Source organism: Antechinus flavipes, chromosome 3 (genome assembly GCF_016432865.1).
Source record: "Antechinus flavipes isolate AdamAnt ecotype Samford, QLD, Australia chromosome 3, AdamAnt_v2, whole genome shotgun sequence".
Classification (NCBI taxonomy): domain Eukaryota; kingdom Metazoa; phylum Chordata; class Mammalia; order Dasyuromorphia; family Dasyuridae; genus Antechinus; species Antechinus flavipes.
The window spans coordinates 378,741,717-378,765,133 of NC_067400.1; the positions used below are offsets into that span (position 1 = coordinate 378,741,717).

The 23,417-nt window shown below is 36.6% G+C and overlaps 1 protein-coding gene across 2 annotated transcripts in view; it reads left to right on the forward strand.

Moving 5' to 3' along the window:
- LYPD6 (LY6/PLAUR domain containing 6) overlaps positions 1 to 23,417 on the forward strand; it is a 155,040-nt gene that overhangs the window by 107,392 nt on the left and 24,231 nt on the right. For both annotated transcript variants that reach the window (XM_051985853.1, XM_051985854.1), the window contains one exon: positions 22,547 to 22,735. In XM_051985853.1, the coding sequence (XP_051841813.1) occupies positions 22,618 to 22,735 (118 nt within the window). In that variant the 5' untranslated portion in view covers positions 22,547 to 22,617. The remainder of the gene's footprint in view (positions 1 to 22,546; positions 22,736 to 23,417) is intronic.

Here is a 23,417-nt window from a genome sequence, read left to right on the forward strand (position 1 = left end):
GTTCAAAGAGTTTTTGTTCACATGGGTTATATTTATAGCTATTTACTATATTAGAAATAAAAAATGATTTTGAATTTGTCTCTCTGAAAGGGTTTCAGAGACCCCAACAATTCTTTGGACTACACTTTGAGGACCACTGGTTTAAGTGATCCTTGAAAGATGGGAGGGAGATCTCTGAGCATCTGTTGAGGGTGATAGACAAGCAGTCTAGGAACCATTTGTGACTTCTCTGTTGGCTGAGGGTTTCAGTGTGGTTTGTGTAGGGTTTTTCTGTTCCCCACTTTGACCGTCTGGATCGGAGTGAGACATTCTTTTTTATCTCAAAGCAAGGAGTTTCTCTTTGGCCTTGAATTGAATATGAGTATTTACTCTTGAGCATCTTGGCCACCATAGAGGCCTTATTTCCAGATGCAGGGTCATAAAGGGACCATTGCCTCAGTTTTGTGGCTGCCTTGGTAGGGTTGGCTCATGCCCAGGGATGGGAGCCTCTCAGAGTATACTATAAGTGAGATCAAATCATATATGTGTGTGTTTGTGTGTTTTAAGTAGAACAGCTAGTAAATTTTCACAGCAACTTAAAACTGTATCTATAAGTTAGGCCCCAAATAATGAGATACAGTTTGTAAAATATTAGAAAACCATCCAGGTTAAAAATATCAAGGGATCATAGAAAGAAGCATTTTTACTACAATCAGTGAAAAATTTTCACAGATTTGCTGTGAATTTAGGAGATGGGACAGCTGATTCTATTTGTATTTATAAAACATCTTACTACATATATGTCAGGAATACATGTACTTCCCTTAAAGCTCCCCAAAAGTCCCTGGAGCATTGCCAGTGCTGTGAAGGATTATTCCCACTCTTGCAACATCCTCTCTGGTGACCTTATCTCAATCACTCCTTATAGGAAGATTTGCACACAAATAGCTCAATATTATGTGCTCTCCTGGTACTGGGATTCTCAGTCTTTTATTGAGTCATGAACCCTTTTGGCTTTCTAGTGAAGCCTGTGGATTCCTTCCTAGAATAATGTTATAAATGTATAAAATCAAAGTATTGCCTAGGACTCTGAAAGCAAACAATTATATTGAAATACAGTTATCAAAATTAAAAAAAAAGTTCACTGATGGCAGGTTAAGAATGCATATCAGATAAGGAGTGTGTGGTGTGTGTGTGTGTCTACTTGTGTTTGTATGTGTGTGTTTTGTTTTGTACCATGGACAAGAAAACATAAAGGACCCTCCATCCCCACGATGAGAATTGTTCATAAAAATAAAATCACCAAATTAGAGGTGATTAACAGGAACTAAAGAGAGCCCTTCCTGGATCATGATGGTAAACAGAATGCTCTACAGAGTCAATTGGAAATCCATAGTGGTCAGAGAAGATGGGTTAACAGTCAGTCAATTAATTAGCAAGCATTTATTACACGTTTACTATGTGTCAGATACTGTACTAAATATTGGGGATATGAAGATAAATGAAGAGGTCACATTCTCATAAAGAGCTTTCCTCATGGAAATTTAAATGTGGGATGAAAGTCGACCAGGTAGTAAATGAGGGGGAATACCCTCCATATTTTAGAAATGAGGAACACTAAGCATTTTATAAATGACAATTTATCTCACGCAACATTTATGTTGGAAAGGGTATTCTTTTTGGGGAATGACATGCTGGATACATCCCCTCTTCAATCATCTGCCTAAGTTTTTCTGTGGACCTGGATAAATTCTGAATCATAGGACTATTTTCAAAACATCTCCATTTGTAATTTTCTACTTACAAACCTTTAATTTCGAAGTTTAATTATACAGAAAGATTATATTACCTTTTTAGTAAAAACAACAACAACAACAAAAACCCTATCATTCCTGTTTTCCCATCTCTATCTTAAGCTAGTCATAGAAAAAGTTACCTTGGGTACTTACTTTTTCCCCCTTTTATTTTTCACCAATAGTTATGGTTAACTCATACATGTTCTCTTATGATCAAAGTTTTGATGACATTTTTTACTCCAGTTATTTGGAATTCCTCATTGATTATATGTTGCAGCCTTCTCACTCCCATTTTATCTCTCTCTCTTCATTCCCTTCTATAGTGTTCTTGTTTCAAAATCTTTGGAAGTAATTGTGTTCCATATCTTCTGCTTTATAGTAGATTTGGTGAAATTTTGGCATAGAAAATATCAGCCTTTGCTTGGAAAAGAAATTTGGGGAAAATAATGGAACATTGCAATTTCTGAGAAGTAGTCTAGAAGTAATTCAGTACTGGCAAACATCAGTACAATTGTTTTAGAGGCAATTATAGCACAACAGCAGCAAAACCTAGCAAGAGGGAGAATATAACCCCGAGAAGTTCCATGAAGAGTTTAAGTCAGTGGTTCTCAAACTTTTTGTTATCAGTATCTTCATGTTGTTACAAAACTATCGAGGATCTGTTCAAAGAGTTTTTGTTCACATGGGTTATATTTATAGCTATTTACTATATTAGAAATAAAAAATGATTTTGAATTTGTCTCTCTGAAAGGGTTTCAGAGACCCCAACAATTCTTTGGACTACACTTTGAGGACCACTGGTTTAAGTGATCCTTGAAAGATGGGAGGGAGATCTCTGAGCATCTGTTGAGGGTGATAGACAAGCAGTCTGGGAACCATTTGTGACTTCTCTGTTGGCTGAGGGTTTCAGTGTGGTTTGTGTAGGGTTTTTCTGTTCCCCACTTTGACCGTCTGGATCGGAGTGAGACATTCTTTTTTATCTCAAAGCAAGGAGTTTCTCTTTGGCCTTGAATTGAATATGAGTATTTACTCTTGAGCATCTTGGCCACCATAGAGGCCTTATTTCCAGATGCAGGGTCATAAAGGGACCATTGCCTCAGTTTTGTGGCTGCCTTGGTAGGGTTGGCTCATGCCCAGGGATGGGAGCCTCTCAGAGTATACTATAAGTGAGATCAAATCATATATGTGTGTGTTTGTGTGTTTTAAGTAGAACAGCTAGTAAATTTTCACAGCAACTTAAAACTGTATCTATAAGTTAGGCCCCAAATAATGAGATACAGTTTGTAAAATATTAGAAAACCATCCAGGTTAAAAATATCAAGGGATCATAGAAAGAAGCATTTTTACTACAATCAGTGAAAATTTTCACAGATTTGCTGTGAATTTAGGAGATGGGACAGCTGATTCTATTTGTATTTATAAAACATCTTACTACATATATGTCAGGAATACATGTACTTCCCTTAAAGCTCCCCAAAAGTCCCTGGAGCATTGCCAGTGCTGTGAAGGATTATTCCCACTCTTGCAACATCCTCTCTGGTGACCTTATCTCAATCACTCCTTATAGGAAGATTTGCACACAAATAGCTCAATATTATGTGCTCTCCTGGTACTGGGATTCTCAGTCTTTTATTGAGTCATGAACCCTTTTGGCTTTCTAGTGAAGCCTGTGGATTCCTTCCTAGAATAATGTTATAAATGTATAAAATCAAAGTATTGCCTAGGACTCTGAAAGCAAACAATTATATTGAAATACAGTTATCAAAATTAAAAAAAAAGTTCACTGATGGCAGGTTAAGAATGCATATCAGATAAGGAGTGTGTGGTGTGTGTGTGTGTCTACTTGTGTTTGTATGTGTGTGTTTTGTTTTGTACCATGGACAAGAAAACATAAAGGACCCTCCATCCCCACGATGAGAATTGTTCATAAAAATAAAATCACCAAATTAGAGGTGATTAACAGGAACTAAAGAGAGCCCTTCCTGGATCATGATGGTAAACAGAATGCTCTACAGAGTCAATTGGAAATCCATAGTGGTCAGAGAAGATGGGTTAACAGTCAGTCAATTAATTAGCAAGCATTTATTACACGTTTACTATGTGTCAGATACTGTACTAAATATTGGGGATATGAAGATAAATGAAGAGGTCACATTCTCATAAAGAGCTTTCCTCATGGAAATTTAAATGTGGGATGAAAGTCGACCAGGTAGTAAATGAGGGGGAATACCCTCCATATTTTAGAAATGAGGAACACTAAGCATTTTATAAATGACAATTTATCTCACGCAACATTTATGTTGGAAAGGGTATTCTTTTTGGGGAATGACATGCTGGATACATCCCCTCTTCAATCATCTGCCTAAGTTTTTCTGTGGACCTGGATAAATTCTGAATCATAGGACTATTTTCAAAACATCTCCATTTGTAATTTTCTACTTACAAACCTTTAATTTCGAAGTTTAATTATACAGAAAGATTATATTACCTTTTTAGTAAAAACAACAACAACAACAAAAACCCTATCATTCCTGTTTTCCCATCTCTATCTTAAGCTAGTCATAGAAAAAGTTACCTTGGGTACTTACTTTTTCCCCTTTTATTTTTCACCAATAGTTATGGTTAACTCATACATGTTCTCTTATGATCAAAGTTTTGATGACATTTTTTACTCCAGTTATTTGGAATTCCTCATTGATTATATGTTGCAGCCTTCTCACTCCCATTTTATCTCTCTCTCTTCATTCCCTTCTATAGTGTTCTTGTTTCAAAATCTTTGGAAGTAATTGTGTTCCATATCTTCTGCTTTATAGTAGATTTGGTGAAATTTTGGCATAGAAAATATCAGCCTTTGCTTGGAAAAGAAATTTGGGGAAAATAATGGAACATTGCAATTTCTGAGAAGTAGTCTAGAAGTAATTCAGTAATTCTTTTTCTGTGTAATACTGGGCCCAACTTGTTTTGGCAAATAAAGTCCCAAATATTTATTTTATTTTATTTTAAATGGATTTTCTCTTTATAGCTCTTACTACTGGACTTTGTTGGTAATATATAGAAATGCTAAAGATTTATATGGGTTTATTTTTTGTTCTGAAACTTTTTGTTAAAGTTGTTAATTATTTCAGGTAATTTTTAAATTGATTCTCTAAGTATATCATATCATCTGCAGAGAGCAATAGTTTTATTTCTTCATTTGCTATTCTAATTACTTCAGTTTTTTTTCTTCTTTTATTCCTAAAGCTAACATGCTAGTACAATATTGAATAATAGTGGCGATAATGAACATCTTTGTTTCATCCTTGACTTTACTGGGAATGCTTCTAACTTATCCCTATTATATATAATGCTTTCTGATGGTTTTTAGATAGGTACTGCTTGTCATTTTAAGGAAAACTCCATTTATTCTGTGTTCTCTATTGTTTTTAATAGAAATGGGTGCTGTATTTCATCAAAAGCTGTTTCTGCATATTACGAGATAATCATATATGATTTCTGTTACTTTTGTTATATGGCCATAATATTGATAATTTTCCTAACCCTGAACCAGCCCTGCAATCTTGGTACAAAGTTCATATGGTCATAGTGTATTGTCCTAGTGAAAATTTTCTATAATCTCTTTGCTAATATTTTATTTAAATTTTTGTACTAATATTCATTAAGGGAATTGGGTCTATAATTTTCTTTCTCTTTTTTGACTTTTTTTTTGACACATTTGTGTCATAAAAGGAATTTGACAGGACTCCACTTATTTTTTCAAATAGTTTATATAATATTGGAATTAATTGCTCTTTAAAGGTTTAGTAGAGTTCATTTGTAAATCCCTTTGGCCCTGGAGATGCTTTCTTAGGGAGTTCATTGATGTTTTGTTCAATTTCTTTTTTCTAAAATTGGATGATTTAAATGTTTTATTCTTTTTTAGTTAATCTGGACAATTTTTACTTTTATAAATATTCATCTATTCCACTTAGATTGTTAAATTTATTGGCATACAGTTGGGCAAAATGATTCCTCATTACTGTTCTTATTACGCCTTCATTAAGTGGTAAATTTAGTCTTTTCATTTTGGAACTGGTAATTTGATTTTTTTCTTTCTTTTTCCTAATCAAATTACCCAAAGGTTTATCTATTTTATTGATTTTTTTCCATAGTCAGCTTTTATTATTTATTAGTTCAATAGTTTTCTTGCTTTCAATTTTGTTAATCTCCCCTTTGATTGTCACAATTTCTAATTTGATTTTTAATTGGGGATTTTTAAATTATTCTTTTTCTAGCTTTTTAAAGTTTCATTTCTTTTTCAGTTATTCATGCAAGCATTTAGAGGTATAAAATTTCCCCTAGGACCTGCTTTGGCTGCATCCTATTAGTTTTAGGATGTTTTCTCATTATTGTTATTCTGTTTGATGAAATTAATGATTGTTTCTGTGATTTATTGTTTTATCCATTCATTCTTTAGAATTTGATTACTTAGTTTCCAGTTAGTTTTTAGTTTCCCTTTCCATGCCCCTTAATGACACTTAAATTAAATGACACGATCTAAAAAGCATACATTTAATATTTTGTTTTTCTACCTTTGGTTGTGAGATTATTATGTCCTCTAACTTGTTGTCAATCTGTATTGCATGTCTCAGACATATTTAGTGTGAGACAAGTTCTGTGAGGTATCCTTTAAATTGTTGTTGAATACGAGCAATATACATTCTTTATCTGTTTAGTCATCCCTATGTGGATGGAAATGCCAGGATCTTGATTCCAGAACTTCCCTAAGAGGCTTAGTAATCTTGTAAGGCTTGATATGATCAGCATAAAGTCATCTGAAATTAGAAGCATCTAAAGGACCTCACTATTCACAAGGAATCTTTCTCTTTGATCTGCATTCTTTATGCCCAGTATAGGCAAAGGAAATAGAAATAGTTAGTCTGGGCCAAATATTGGATTTCAGAGATTTGCTTTTTGATAACACAACCTTATACTTTTGTTAAAAGAATTAATTTTTCAATCTACTATGGCATCATTATGGTTTCCTAAAGAAATAAAAATGAAGATCTGAGACAATGCTCCAGAGTTTTTAGGTCTCAAAATATTGTTGTTTTTTTTTTTTAGTTATATGGGTATTTTATCCCAACATATGTGTGTGGGAGGTGAAAGGGACTGAAGTCTTGAGTTTACCTTCTAATGGAGGAGATAACAATGCAGCAAATTATACAAACAAGCTATATATAAAATGTAATTAACAATGATGTGTCAATCAAATTAAGAAGGGAAAGGTTTGGAAAAGACTTCTTAGAAAAGATGGAATTTTAGTTAGAACTTAACAGAAGCCAAAGAAGTTAGGTAGAAATGAAGAAAGGTGAATATTCTAGGCGTGAGAGACAGGGAAAATTCCTGGAATTGAGAAATGGAGTCTTATACATGGTACAGCAAGAAGGCTTGTATCACTTGATTGAAGACTACATTTCAGAGAGTAAGCTTTAATAACACTAGAAAAGTAGGAGGAGGCTAAGTGATGAAAAGCTTGAATTTTAAACAAAGCATTTTATATTTGATCCAAGATGAAATAGGGAGCTAACTGTAGTTTATTGAGTAGGGGGTGTCTGTGTGTGTGTGTGTGTGTGTGTGTGTGTGTGTGTGTGTGAGAGAGAGAGAGAGAGAGAGAGAGACAGAGACAGAGACAGAGACAGAGACAGACAGACATGAATGGACTTTCTCTTCAGTGATTGAATGGATGATAGATTGGAGTGCAGAGACTTGGGGCAAGTGGATTCAGCAGCAGGTGATTGTAATAGTCCAGGCATGAGGTAATGAAGGCCAGTACTAGAGCTGTGGCTGAAGAGAAAAGGGAGAACATATTCAGGACATTTTGCAAAGGTGAAATCAACTGATCTTAGCAAGAAATAGGATATAGGAGCTGAGAGATAAGGAGGAGTTGGGAATGACTCCTGAGAATGAGGGTCTGGAAGGATGATGTTGCCCTCCACAGAAATAGGGAAGATGAAATAGAATGAGGGTTTAGAGGGAAAGATAATGAATTCTGTTTTGGACATGTTGATTTTAAGGTGCCTATTGGACATCTCATTTGAGATGTCTGAAAGGTAGATGGAAATGAGAGATTGGAGGTCAACAGAAAGCTTGAGGCAGGAAAGATAGATTTAAGTCTCAAGTTAAAAATGGTGATTAAATCCAAAGAAGTTTATGAAATCAGCAAGTGTAGTACGGTAAGGGAGAAAAGGACCATAGAACAGCCTTGTGAAGACAATTAGACTTAGAGAAGAGGATCCAGGAAATGAAATTCTGAGAAGGAGTGGTCAAATAAGAGGAGGACCAGAAGAAAATATTGTCCTGAAATCCTAGAGAGAAAAGAATATCAAAGAGAAGGTGATTTACAATGTAAAAGGTTGGAGAGACCTTGAGGAGAATGAGCATTGAGAAAAGGCCAATGGATTTAGCAACTAAGAGAGACAGTTGGTATCTCTGCAGAGAGCAGCTTTGATGGAATTATAAGATCAGAAGCTAGATTCTAAAACATTATGAAGAGGATGAGAGGCTGTAATGTTCTTCTCTAAAATATATCGTTCTCTGAGAGCAGGTTTCTTGGGGACTTATCGAGGCAACCTTAGCTTTAGTTCAGTGTAATAATCATCTCAAATGCAGCCAGGGGTTAAAGTCCAAATCCTTTATTGTCTCCTTCCAAATGGCCTGGTTAGTTTTCTTAGAGGCCTTTCTCTCTCCTTGGTTCCAAGAGCTCTTGCCTCTAGCCCTTTGCCTCTCCAGCTTCAGCCTCTAGCTTCCTTCCGAATCTCCAGCCAGCACAAAGGTGGAAGTTGGAATGAATCTGACTCCACCTCAGAGTGTGGGATTGTGGACTTCTGGGCTTCTGTGTCTGGCCCTGAGGCCTTCTCCCTTATATGCCCCTCACTGAGTGTACATCAATCTTTACATCACTAGGAAACCATTCTTTGTTGTAGGATTAAATCAATGCTAAACTAGATTTAACCATTCTCTCCTCAATTCCACTTAATACCTTGTTTCAAGTTCTGGACCATAACATCTCCTTGTAGGATTAAATCAATCATACTGAACCTATGATACACTAGATAACTATTGTCTGTATCAATTCCACTGACTTAGCACCTTGTAAGAATCCTGACAAGAGGAGAGAAAGTGAAGGTTCCTATTAGAGATGATCTTTTGTGAGGTGTTTAGTCAAAATGATGGAAGAGATATATATAGAAGAGCGATTAATGGGGATAGAAAGAGGAAATGAGGACTTTGTTTTGTTTTGTTAGGAAAAGGGAGACAAAGACATATTTGTGCAGTAGGGCTTGTGCCAAAAACCAGGGAGTGATTAAAAATAAGTGAGTGAGGATGTCAGAGTCACCCCCTACCCAATCACCAACTTTCTTTTTCCTTAAAAGGGATAGACAAGGCAGGAGAGGAAAGGCTTGGGGTGAAAGGGAAGGTTGCTTCTATTTGATCTGATGATTCTCCACATGCTGATTAGAAAATCAAACTGGCAGCAGAAGGCAAATTGCCTTGTGCTGGCACAGATAGAAGTCATTGCCTTGGGGAAAGGAAGATGCCTGGCCCTTATACCTTTATTTAGGGGATATACTCTATGCAGCAAGTGTCCCTTGGGTGGGTCCTCTTCCATTTTTTATTCCCTTCTCTGATAAATCTCATGTATTCAATGATCAATTCTGGGGAAATGATTAAAATTTGCATATATTTATCTTTAATACCTCTCCTGAACTTTAATCCTACATTCTCAATAGTCTGCAATATATCTCTTTTTGGATAGGCATCTCTAATTCAGTGTCTCCAAAACAGAACTCACAACATTTCACTTTTTGTTCTACCCTCATCCCTTTTTCCAACTTCCCTGTTACTATGGAAATCACACCACACTCTCAGTCTCCTCATAACCTTATTATCATCCTTGACTTTTCATTTTTATCACTTCGTATCTATCTATTCCATTACCAAATCTTATCATTTCTATCTTTATAATCTTTCTCCTGCCTTTTCCCTTCTCTTCACTTACACAGCTACCATCTTAAGCAGGCTTCCAATTCTTCATTGCTTAATGTCTGGACTACTGCAGTACCCTCTTAATAAATTTCTTTGTCTCTTTTCTCTCCTCATAGTACATTCTCACCTCAAAATGTTTTTGGTAAAAAACATTGGTCTGATTATATGAGATTCCACTGAATAAACTTGAATGACTTCTAATTACCTCCAGGATCAAATATAGCATCCTGTCTTTGGCATTCAAAGCTTTTTATAAAATATGAACCTTCCCTACGTGTGTGTGTGTGTGTGTGTGTGTGTGTGTGTGTGTGTGTGTGTGTAAGAGAGAGAAAGAGAGAGAGAGAGAGAGAGAGAGAGAGAGAGATTGATTTTCCCTAATTGCATTTTAAAACAATATAAAACTTTTTTTAAAAGAAATTTTAACTTTCAAATTATATTCTTCCCTTCCTCCTTCTCCATTCTCCCCAACATGGCGAGAAATCAGATATAGGTTATAAATGCATAGCCATGTAAAACATTTCCATGTATAAGCAAACTCAAAAGAAAAAAGATGAAAGAAAGAATGAGAAAAAGAGTATGTTTCAGTCTGCATTCAAAAAATATCAGTTCTTTTTCTGGGGATAGATAGTAAATTTCATCATAAGTCCCTTGTGATTTTCTTGGGTCATTGTATTGCTAATAATAGCTAAGTCATTCACAATTCTTTATCATATAATATTGCTTATTATTGTGTACATTTTCTTTTTTTAATTTTGTTTAGTATTTTATTTTCCCATGATTACATATAAAAACCATTTTTAATATTCACTTTTAAGACTGAGTTCCAAATTAAATCCCTTCCTTTTTCTCCATGTATTTCATTGAAAAGACAATTTGATATATATTTGATATGCATTTTATATGACTATGAATATTTCCATATTAGTCATGTTGTAAAAGAAAACACACAAAAAACCCCAAGAAAATTAAAATAAAAAACATGCTTCCATCTGTATTCAACACTATCAGTTCTATCTCTGGAATGGATAGCATTTTTCATCTTAACTCCTTCAGAGCTGTTTTAAATCATTGTATTGCTGAGAATAGCTAAGTCATTCACAGATGATCATCTTACAATATTATTATTATTTTATACATAGTACATGTCATTTTGCATCAGCTTCTGTAAATCTTTCCAGGTTTTTCTGAGACCATTCTGCTCATCATTTCTTATAGCACAATAATATTTTATTGCAATCACATATCACAATTCCCCAATTGATGGGTATCTCCTCGATTTTTAATTCTTTGTCCCCAGAAAAGAACTGTAATGAAATTTTTTTTGTAAATATAGACCATTATCCTTTTTATTTTTATTTCTTTTCAAATATAGACCTAGCAGTGCTAGGTCAAAAAATTTTATAGCCCTTTGGGCATGGTTCCAAATTATTCTACAAAATGGTTGAATCAGGTCACAACTCCATTAACATTGCATTAATGTTTTATTTTTTTTTAGTTATATGGGTATTTTATCCCAACATATGTGTGTGGGAGGTGAAAGGGACTGAAGTCTTGAGTTTACCTTCTAATGGAGGAGATAACAATGCAGCAAATTATACAAACAAGCTATATATAAAATGTAATTAACAATGATGTGTCAATCAAATTAAGAAGGGAAAGGTTTGGAAAAGACTTCTTAGAAAAGATGGAATTTTAGTTAGAACTTAACAGAAGCCAAAGAAGTTAGGTAGAAATGAAGAAAGGTGAATATTCTAGGCGTGAGAGACAGGGAAAATTCCTGGAATTGAGAAATGGAGTCTTATACATGGTACAGCAAGAAGGCTTGTATCACTTGATTGAAGACTACATTTCAGAGAGTAAGCTTTAATAACACTAGAAAAGTAGGAGGAGGCTAAGTGATGAAAAGCTTGAATTTTAAACAAAGCATTTTATATTTAATCCAAGATGAAATAGGGAGCTAACTGTAGTTTATTGAGTAGGGGGTGTCTGTGTGTGTGTGTGTGTGTGTGTGTGTGTGTGTGTGTGAGAGAGAGAGAGAGAGAGAGAGAGAGAGAGAGAGAGAGAGAGAGAGAGAGAGAGAGAGACATGAATGGACTTTCTCTTCAGTGATTGAATGGATGATAGATTGGAGTGCAGAGACTTGGGGCAAGTGGACTCAGCAGCAGGTGATTGTAATAGTCCAGGCATGAGGTAATGAAGGCCAGTACTAGAGCTGTGGCTGAAGAGAAAAGGGAGAACATATTCAGGACATTTTGCAAAGGTGAAATCAACTGATCTTAGCAAGACATAGGATATAGGAGCTGAGAGATAAGGAGGAGTTGGGAATGACTCCTGAGAATGAGGGTCTGGAAGGATGATGTTGCCCTCCACAGAAATAGGGAAGATGAAATAGAATGAGGGTTTAGAGGGAAAGATAATGAATTCTGTTTTGGACATGTTGATTTTAAGGTGCCTATTGGACATCTCATTTGAGATGTCTGAAAGGTAGATGGAAATGAGAGATTGGAGGTCAACAGAAAGCTTGAGGCAGGAAAGATAGATTTAAGTCTCAAGTTTAAAATGGTGATTAAATCCAAAGAAGTTTATGAAATCAGCAAGTGTAGTACGGTAAGGGAGAAAAGAACCATAGAACAGCCTTGTGAAGACAATTAGACTTAGAGAAGAGGATCCAGGAAATGAAATTCTGAGAAGGAGTGGTCAAATAAGAGGAGGACCAGAAGAAAATATTGTCCTGAAATCCTAGAGAGAAAAGAATATCAAAGAGAAGGTGATTTACAATGTAAAAGGTTGGAGAGACCTTGAGGAGAATGAGCATTGAGAAAAGGCCAATGGATTTAGCAACTAAGAGAGACAGTTGGTATCTCTGCAGAGAGCAGCTTTGATGGAATTATAAGATCAGAAGCTAGATTCTAAAACATTATGAAGAGGATGAGAGGCTGTAATGTTCTTCTCTAAAATATATCGTTCTCTGAGAGCAGGTTTCTTGGGGACTTATCGAGGCAACCTTAGCTTTAGTTCAGTGTAATAATCATCTCAAATGCAGCCAGGGGTTAAAGTCCAAATCCTTTATTGTCTCCTTCCAAATGGCCTGGTTAGTTTTCTTAGAGGCCTTTCTCTCTCCTTGGTTCCAAGAGCTCTTGCCTCTAGCCCTTTGCCTCTCCAGCTTCAGCCTCTAGCTTCCTTCCGAATCTCCAGCCAGCACAAAGGTGGAAGTTGGAATGAATCTGACTCCACCTCAGAGTGTGGGATTGTGGACTTCTGGGCTTCTGTGTCTGGCCCTGAGGCCTTCTCCCTTATATGCCCCTCACTGAGTGTACATCAATCTTTACATCACTAGGAAACCATTCTTTGTTGTAGGATTAAATCAATGCTAAACTAGATTTAACCATTCTCTCCTCAATTCCACTTAATACCTTGTTTCAAGTTCTGGACCATAACATCTCCTTGTAGGATTAAATCAATCATACTGAACCTATGATACATTAGATAACTATTGTCTGTATCAATTCCACTGACTTAGCACCTTGTAAGAATCCTGACAAGAGGAGAGAAAGTGAAGGTTCCTATTAGAGATGATCTTTTGTGAGGTGTTTAGTCAAAACGATGGAAGAGATATATATATAGAAGAGCGATTAATGGGGATAGAAAGAGGAAATGAGGACTTTGTTTTGTTTTGTTAGGAAAAGGGAGACAAAGACATATTTGTGCAGTAGGGCTTGTGCCAAAAACCAGGGAGTGATTAAAAATAAGTGAGTGAGGATGTCAGAGTCACCCCCTACCCAATCACCAACTTTCTTTTTCCTTAAAAGGGATAGACAAGGCAGGAGAGGAAAGGCTTGGGGTGAAAGGGAAGGTTGCTTCTATTTGATCTGATGGTTCTCCACATGCTGATTAGAAAATCAAACTGGCAGCAGAAGGCAAATTGCCTTGTGCTGGCATAGATAGAAGTCATTGCCTTGGGGAAAGGAAGATGCCTGGCCCTTATACCTTTATTTAGGGGATATACTCTATGCAGCAAGTGTCCCTTGGGTGGGTCCTCTTCCATTTTTTATTCCCTTCTCTGATAAATCTCATGTATTCAATGATCAATTCTGGGGAAATGATTAAAAATTTGCATATATTTATCTTTAATACCTCTCCTGAACTTTAATCCTACATTCTCAATAGTCTGCAATATATCTCTTTTTGGATAGGCATCTCTAATTCAGTGTCTCCAAAACAGAACTCACAACATTTCACTTTTTGTTCTACCCTCATCCCTTTTTCCAACTTCCCTGTTACTATGGAAATCACACCACACTCTCAGTCTCCTCATAACCTTATTATCATCCTTGACTTTTCATTTTTATCACTTCGTATCTATCTATTCCATTACCAAATCTTATCATTTCTATCTTTATAATCTTTCTCCTGCCTTTTCCCTTCTCTTCATTTACTTGATTTTCAAAATCTTTTTAGCCCTTCCATGTTGGATGTTGGAGCTTTGACTTTGCTATCTTCTTCTGAGTGTGTGTTTTAATTGTTATTTCCACCATAGTAACTTTTTATGGTTTCTGTTTCTTGTCATTTGTTTTAATTCTTTGCTAAAGTAAGGTATTGCTTTTAAAGTGGAGAGTACACTTTCCCAAGCTGCAGTTTTTGTGCAGCTCTTTTCAGAGATCCTTCTAGGGACCTCTAAGTTTTCAGTTCTTCCAAGGTGGTATGATCTAAAGAAAGATGTTTACTACTCTCCTGGTCTGTTCTCTGGTCTGTGAGTGACCACAAGTAGTCTTTCCTGCTCTGAAAATATGGTGAGGTTCCCCTTTCACTGTGGCTGCAAACTTAGGGATGTTAGTGCTCCTCCTCACCTTGGGACTGCCACCTAGAACTATGACCTGGATCTAACTATGAGCAAAGCAACAGAGTTCTGCCCTTAATGCCAGCACACAGACCCCTGTAATCTCCTTCTGATCAATTGTTCAACACCCCCTTGCCATGTCTGGACTGAGTACTCTGGAAATAGTTATTGCTGCTACTGGTTTAGTGGTTCTTAACACCTACTCCTGTTTTGCTGGGACTGGGGCTATGCTTTGGCAGCGTGTGCTGGAGTGTGTTTCATTTTCAACCAGGTGCAAATGTTTCTTGCTAACATTAAGTTGTCTTTGACTGGAAAATTATCTCCCCCTGTCCTTTTGTGGTTCTGTCTCTCTAGGAGTTGTTTTATGACACTGATATTTGTTCTTAATTCTCAAAATTCTCAAAAAGGACCACAACAACAGGGAGGTAATGTCATGACATACAAGTGAATTAGATTTAAAAGAGAGAGAGAGAGAGCCTCTTCAAAGCCCTCTAGATTCTATGGCTATAGATCAAGACAACTAGAGATGGTTCAAGATGCAGTGAGAGAGCTTGGCCTTTTAAAGCTAAGGTCATTAACTTGTCCCAGTTTGACTGAGGCAATGTTCATTCAGTAATTAAAGCTGGATAAGAAATTAGGCAGAGACACATATATTGTATCTAGGATATACTGTAACCTATTTAACATGTATAGGACTGCTTGCCATCTGGGGGAGGGGGTTGGAGGGAGGGAGGGGAAAAATCAGAACAGAAGTGAATGCAAGGGATAATGCTGTAAAAAATTACCCTGGCATGGGTTCTATCAATAAAAAGTTATTAAAAAAAGAAATTAGGCAGAGTATAGCTTCTTTTACCTAGTTACATATATATATATATATATATATATATATATATATATATATATATATATATATATATATAGAGAGAGAGAGAGAGAGAGAGAGAGAGAGAGACAGACAGACAGACATATATGTGTATAATGGCATTATTTAATGGTGTTCAGAAGGATTTTGAGAAGAGCTCAGGTGAGCTGCTGCCTTTTCTCAGATATGTTGGGTCCTTCCCCTACTGTGTATAATGTTCTGCTCACTTCACTTTGCATCAGTTTTTATGTCTTCCTAGGTTTTGCTGAAATCATTCTGCTAGTCATTTCTTATAGCAGAATAATATTTCATCAGAAATTTATACTTTGCTTCCCACCCCCTACCTCCCACTCCACCACTCTGTATTCCCACTGACAGGATTCTACATGCTACTCCTTGAACTGAACACTATCTCTATTCTCTGTTCCTTTGTTCAGGCTGCCCTCCATGCCTGAAACAGCTCCCTTTTTATCTGTACCTCTTAGATTTCTTTGATGGTTGTTTTCTGGATTTAGCCCTCTGGCTTGTATCTCAATTACATTTTTATATGATATTCCATGGTTTTATATTTTTCATTTACTTATGTGTATACTTGTTATATATATGAATATATTTAAGTAAATTTTTCCAAAAGAATGTAAGTTCCTTGATGACACAGAGTATTTCATTATTGTATTTTAATTTTGTATTGAATTATTGTATTGAATTTTAATTCCAAGTGACTAGTTTAGTGTTTAATTAGTAGTTTGTTGTGTTATATGTATTGGATTTTCCCTAATATAAGTGCATCATCATCATAATAGTAGCAACAACTAGTTGTCATTAGAATTTATATGTTTTAAAAATTTTGAAGCATTTTGCAAGTATCATTTCATTTTGTTCTCACAGCAACTCTGAGAGTTGGGTACTGTTATTATCTTGATTTATATATGAGTAAACTGAGGCATGAAATGGTTAGGTGATGGGCCCAGGGTTGCATAACTAGTAAATATCTGATTATAGATTTGAACTACAGACTTTCTGACTCCAATTCTATCCTTCTGTACCACCTAGCTTCCTCCTAAGACTTCTTACCATCTATTATGTGAAAGACATCTGGAATTAAGGTGTTCTATGTTCTCGTTTTAAAGTTACCTATGAAAATGAAGTCCAAATGGATCTTGAATTTTTTTTTTGATGGGATGGGATGGGTAGAAAAGGGATGTACTGCTTTAGAATATAGCAAGTAGCAACAGGAATGTAGTCAGCAGTTGGGTAAGCCATGCAAAGGTAATTTGGAGCACAAATTAAATCTATCAGAGCAGCATTCGATTTGCAAAAGCTCATAAATAACAAATGAAAAGTCAGAGAACTGTGAAAATCAGAATCCCCATTTCCAGTTCTGCTTCTGAGGAGGTATGGAAGATTTGTGGTATGAGCTCGAATAATATATGCATTCAAAAGCAGAAATTGAATAGGAGTTTCAAAATGTCTAGAACGCCCAAAAGATATAGTGTCCCTTCAGGGAAAATATCAAAATATCCCTCAAAATTTTATCCTTTATATAATTTGAGCTTTCCTAGACTCCCAGTTGTGATATTGGAAGTTCAAATTCCATCTAACATAGTGTTATATTGACATTAAAAATCCACAGACAAAATAGATCTTTTCAGACCACATTTTTAATGATTATATTTAGATTAATTTCAAAACCTTTTATTGCTGCTTATCATTTGTTTTGCCTTCACTAGCAATAACCTGATAAATTGTGTTGTAAATAATATTTTGTAAGTATTGTGAAAGTTTATATAATACTATTTGGGTCTCGTGAAAAAAAAAATAGGCTCACCCATCCTGTTTTCCCCATAGAAAGGGGAAGATGGAAAATTCAGCCCAGGTAATAATGCGAGAGAGATCTCTTATCTAGCCTCTCTAGAACAATTTTGTGATGGGGCTTTGCCATGTAAAATCTACTCAAACTGCCATTTATTGAAAAGTAAATGAAATGAAAACATTTAAAAGAGTATGAAAATATACCTTTGCTAAGCACTGAATCTGTTCAGTTTCGAAGAACTGTTAATATTTGGGGGAGTTTATTTTACCATTTCATTGGTGAAAAACATGACTCCCTATTTCCATATAAAAAAGTGAGGAAGAACATAGGCATAAAAATCATTCTCTTAAAAGCAATAATTTTATAAACATTTAGATCCTAGAGATTCAATTTCTTTCAACAAATCGTGTGTATTTAAAATTAAAATAAAGAATTCATGGCCACACGAATAGCCTGGATTCCTGTTGAACCCAGGACATTTGAAAATTCATGTCAGAAAAATATCATGCTAGACAAACTGGCTCTATACTTTGCCTCTGAGATTAAATAAAATTTAAAGTCTGTGCTTGCAAATGCATTACTGTACCATTTTGTTTTGTTTTGTTTTGTTTTTCCTGTTTGTTGTTATTGTTGAAAGGAAAAGGAGATAGGAGCAGGACACATCTTTCTGCTTGAACTTGGAAATCCCAAGGCAAATCAAAATTTAGCCACTTCCACCTGTCATGTATCTGATAGACTTGAAGTGGAAAAGAAATTATTAAAAGGTCACTTAAAAGGTGTGGAAATAGAGTGGGGCCATTCTTTTTTTTTTCCCCTTTTTGTACTGATGAGAATTTTTTGTGCTAATTTTTTGTATGTATATTAGCTTCAGATAACTTTTAGCCAGCCTCCTGGTGTTTGAAACACCTTCATTGCACTTAGTTATTTTGCTAAATTTTATTCCAGTTTCTAACCTTCTTCAAAGCCTGGAAATCTAGAAATTTGCCCTGATTGGTCATTCTTAAGAAATGCTTCTGATCAACAATAATTTGGATTATTTTTTTATCTTCAAAAGTAGTTATCTACTGACTTATTTGTAGAATAGTAAGGATACTACCATGGCTAGAACAGAGGACTAAAGATATTGTTGTTTAGGGTTAAGAGTTTGGATGTTGTCCCATGAGCACTGGGGAGCTATGGAAAGTTTTTGAAAAGGGAATATCATGGGACTTCCGGTTAAGATGGCGGAGAGGAGGCACACAGCTGTGTAAGCTCCGCGCTTTCTCTCACTATCCACTTCATCACAAGCCTCTGAATTAATGCTTGACTGAAAAAAAACCCACAATAGTTATCAAGAGAAGCCATCCTTGAGATTCGCCAAGAAAGGTCTGTCTTTACTGGAGGGCTGGGACGGTTTTAGATCGGGCGCAGGCGGCGGGCAGCAGCAGTGAGAGCACGGGAGCAGACTGGAGAGGGGGTGGGGAGTGATCGCAGCCGTCTCTGCGGGGAGAGCTTCGCTACAGGTTTGGATACTTTGCTCCGGCAGCAAGTCAGCAGCCCAGCAGAGAAGCTAAAAACACCGGGGGTGAAGAATACAACCCCAAACAGCTGGAGTCTCTCGGGACCTGGCCGCCCCCCCCTTTCCCCCCCACAGTGACTCAGCACGCTCTGGGATCTCAGAGCGCAGGCGCAGCACAGTCGGGCTAGTGCCTCACTGCTGCCCCCTGCAGTCTGTAGAGGAAGCTCGATAACACACCCAGCCCCCCCCCCCAAAGAAAGACTCCAGTTTTTTCTGTTTTTCTTTGCTAGTTTGTCTTTGATTATTAGACAGAATGAGCAAGAAGCTGAAGAGGACTTTAACCCTTGACAGCTTCTATACAGATAGAGAGCAGACTCTAAATCCTGAGGAGACTAAAAACAGACAGTCTCCAGTGAATCCCCAAAGGAGGAAATCATCTGTTCCTCAGCACAGATGAACCTCATAGAAGTGATTAAAAAGGCTCTCACAAGGGAGCTAGAAGAAAAATGGGGAAAGCAGAGTGAGGCTTGGAAAAAGGAGAGGGAGGCTTGGGAAAAGGAGAGGGAGGCTTGGCAAAAGGAGAGGGAAGCTTGGCAAAAGGAGAGGGAGGCTTGGCAAAAGAGCCTGGAGAAAGTTAAAGAGAGAGTGGATAAAGAAGTAAAATCCTTGAAAAATAGGATTGGTGAACTGGAAACAGAAAATAGCTCTCTAAAAAACAAAATTGGCGAAATGGAAAAAAATTCCACAGAACAAAAGAACTCAATTGGACAATTAGAAAAAGATCTTAAAAAAGTGAGTGAAGAAAATACTTCACTGAAAATCAGGGTCAAACAAATGGAATTGAATGACTCGAGGAGACAAGAAGAATCAGTCAAGCAAATCCAAAAAAATCAAACAATGGAAAAGAATGTGAAATACCTTCTGGGGAAGACAACAGACCTGGAAAACAGATCCAGGAGAGACAATCTGAGAATCATTGGACTCCCAGAAAAACATGATGAAAAAAAGAGCCTGGACACTGTCTTCCAGGAAATTATCAAAGAGAACTGCCCAGAAGTCATAGGAACAGAGGAAAAAATAAACATTGAAAGGATTCATCGATCACCCACTGAAAGGGATCCTAAAATCAAAACACCAAGGAATATAGTGGCCAAATGCCAGAACCCTCAGACGAAGGAAAAAATATTGCAAGCGGCTAGAAAAACCCAATTCAAGTATCAAGGAGCCACAATAAGGATCACCCAGGATCTGGCAGCATCCACATTAAAAGATCGAAGGGCCTGGAATATGATATTCCGAAAGGCTAAGGAACTTGGTATGCAACCAAAAATAACTTACCCAGCGAGATTGAGTATCTTTTTCCAGGGAAGAAGATGGACATTCAACGAAATAAGCGAATTTCATCTATTTCTGATGAAAAAGCCAGAACTTAACAAAAAGTTTGATCTACAAATATAGAACTCAAGAGAAATCTAAAAAGGTAAAGATTAATCTTGGGAACTATGTTTTGGCTATATAGATGTATAAAGAATACATGTATACCTTGTTCTAGAAATTGATGTGGAAAGGACATTGTACCAGAAAAAGGGTAAAGTGGGGGTAGTACATCTCATGAAGAGGCATAGGAAACCTATTATATCTGAGAGAAAGAAGGGAGGGGGATGAATATAGTGGGTATCTTACTGCCTTCAGAATTGGCTTTAAGTGAAAAATCTTAAGACATATTCAATCTATGGCGAAACTTCTCCCATCTCATTGAAAAGTGAGAAGGGAAAAGTGAAAAGGGAAGGAATAAGCTAAGCGGAAGGGAATTCGGGAACTGGGAGGGAAAGGGGTAAGATAGGGGGAGGAACTCTAAGGCGGGGGGAGGGATACTAAAAAGGGAGGGCTGTGAGAAGCAAGTGGTGCTCACAAGCTTAATACTGGGAAGGGGGGGAAAGGGGAAAGAAGGGAGGAAAGCATAAACCGGGGTTAACAAGATGGCAAGTAATACAGAATTGGTCATTCTAACCATAAATGTGAACGGGGTAAACTCCCCCATAAAGAGGAAGCGGTTAGCAGAATGGATTAAAAGCCAGAATCCTACAATATGTTGTTTACAGGAAACACACCTGAAGCGGGGAGATACATGCAGGTTAAAGGTAAAAGGTTGGAGCAAAATCTACTATGCTTCAGGTGAAGTCAAAAAAGCAGGGGTAGCCATCCTGATCTCAGATCAAGCTAAAGCAAAAATTGATCTAATTAAAAGAGATAAGGAAGGGCACTATATCTTGCTAAAGGGTAGCATGGATAATGAAGCACTATCTATATTAAACATATATGCACCAAGTGGGGTAGCATCTAAATTCTTAAAAGAGAAACTAAGAGAGCTGCAAGAAGAAATAGACAGTAAAACTATAATAGTGGGAGATCTTAACCTTGCACTCTCAGAATTAGATAAATCAAACCACAAAATAAATAAGAAAGAAGTCAAAGAGGTAAATAGAATACTAGAAAAGTTAGATATGATAGATCTCTGGAGAAAATGTAATGGAGACATAAAGGAATACACTTTCTTTTCAGCAGTTCATGGAACCTATACAAAAATTGACCATATATTAGGAAAAGGGAATATCATGTTGGCAAGTGACATTCATAGAGACTGATGGTTAGGAGACTATTTCAGTAAAAATAGAAGCAGAAAGCTAGGACATCATTTTTGATGTAAAGCTATTGTTAGATGTAGATAGGGACAGTAGCAAAAATGTCTCTGAAAAAATAGGAGAAAATTAAAGGTAAAAGGAACTATTGGAAAGTCACTGAGTAAGTCAATAAACATGTATTAAGCATCTAATATGTGCCAGACACTGTGCTATATAATAGCAAAAAAAGGGGCAAAAGACAATCTCTACCTTCAAGTGGCTCTCAATTTAATGGATTAGACAACTGGCAAACGGGCTAAGTTGATAGATGAAAAAATGGTAGAAGGGATAGGATAATAGGACTGTTAGATAAAACAACAACAACAACAACAACAAAACCTTGAAGTTAAGTCAAGCCCATAAAAATACTCTTACTTCAAGTCCTCATTTTATATGAAAAATTTTTGTAGATTGTCATACAGATAATTGCCTGTATTTTCTATTCAACTTTGATCTAATTTTATTAGATCCACTTTCTAAAAATGAAAACTTGTTCTAATTATAGAATAATCTTGTGATTAACGGCATATTTATGGTTTGAAGACCAAATATACACCTTTTCTCCCAAGTCTAAAAGCCTTCCAAATCTGAGTTTCCACTTCTAAGATTAAATCATTAAAAGCTCAGTTGTGGTGCTAGGGCCATACCATTAGCCAAGAAACTATTCTGAACTTTAGTTACTAGCTTAATTGTTGTCTTGCTCTGGCAACTGTTTCCTGGCCTCCATGGTAGAAATAGCTGGGTTTCATGAAAATTTAATCTCTCCTGATACAATCTCAATGGGATTTTAGAGAAGACTGCTACTAAGGGAACCTTAGTAATCCTGATTAAGGAGACATTTTGGATTGGAATTTTATAAGTGCTCTAAAATTACGTTTTATAAGGCCTTTCCCTCTCTCCAATCCCATGTGTCCTCTATCCTTTTTCCTTTTCCTAACCTCTTTTTCTATACCCAGTGCTAGGAATTTAGCCAAGTCTCTAGTGGTTTTTTCATTCTGGATATTGAGATGTGTTGGCAGCTGTATGCTCATGGGATGTCTTTCTTCATATTTCAGTTGCAATTTCTATCCAGTAAAAAAGAGCCCCTGAACCCAGGATCTCTGCATGAGTGAGGCCCCAGTCTGCAATGGAACCTTGGCCTGCACTGGCCTGGGCACTCCTCCTCAGCCTTCTGGCCGACTGTCTGAAAGCTGCCCAGTCCAGAGACTTTACGGTGAAAGACATTATCTACCTCCACCCTTCAAGTAAGATCACATTTCCTACATATGAGAGAGGATGTCACTTGTTTTCAAGTAGCAAATATGTTGAAAAGTAGCCAGGACAAGACAGCCTTCCATGTGAGGCCCTTGGTTTAAGTCGGTGATACAATAGTGGCTTTATTTTTAGGTTTACTTTTCCACAAGGCAAACTTACTTTGAGATGGTTTTAAAGCAAACTATTAAGTTCATTTTCTCTGACTCCTCTAAAATCAGTGTGCTTTCAAATACCCTCCTTTTTAAATCTATATCAGAGTGGGGAAACTTTTTTTTTTCTGGGAAGGGCTATTTGGATATTTATAACATCATGGGTCATACAACTTACAGAATTGAAGCAATGGGAAGTTGTTATGTCTAGCTTTCAGGTCAACAATGCCTGCAGTTGCCTTAGCAAATGATTTAGCAGGTCTTATTTGGCCAGTGGGCTGAATGTTCTCTACCCCTTCCTTAGACTTTATTTAGTCAAGTGGACTGCTATATCTCATGTTGTTTAAAGAAATTGATTCCTTTACAGCTAGATTTCCTTGTCTTTATTAATTTCTCATTATATTCAAGGTAAGTGATTCCTTCACACCAGTCACCATCTTCTCCTTATCTTTTCATTTACTGTATATTCAACTTAGACTCTAGGAATGAGCTGTTCTGATTAGTGTGGGAGAACTCATCTAGA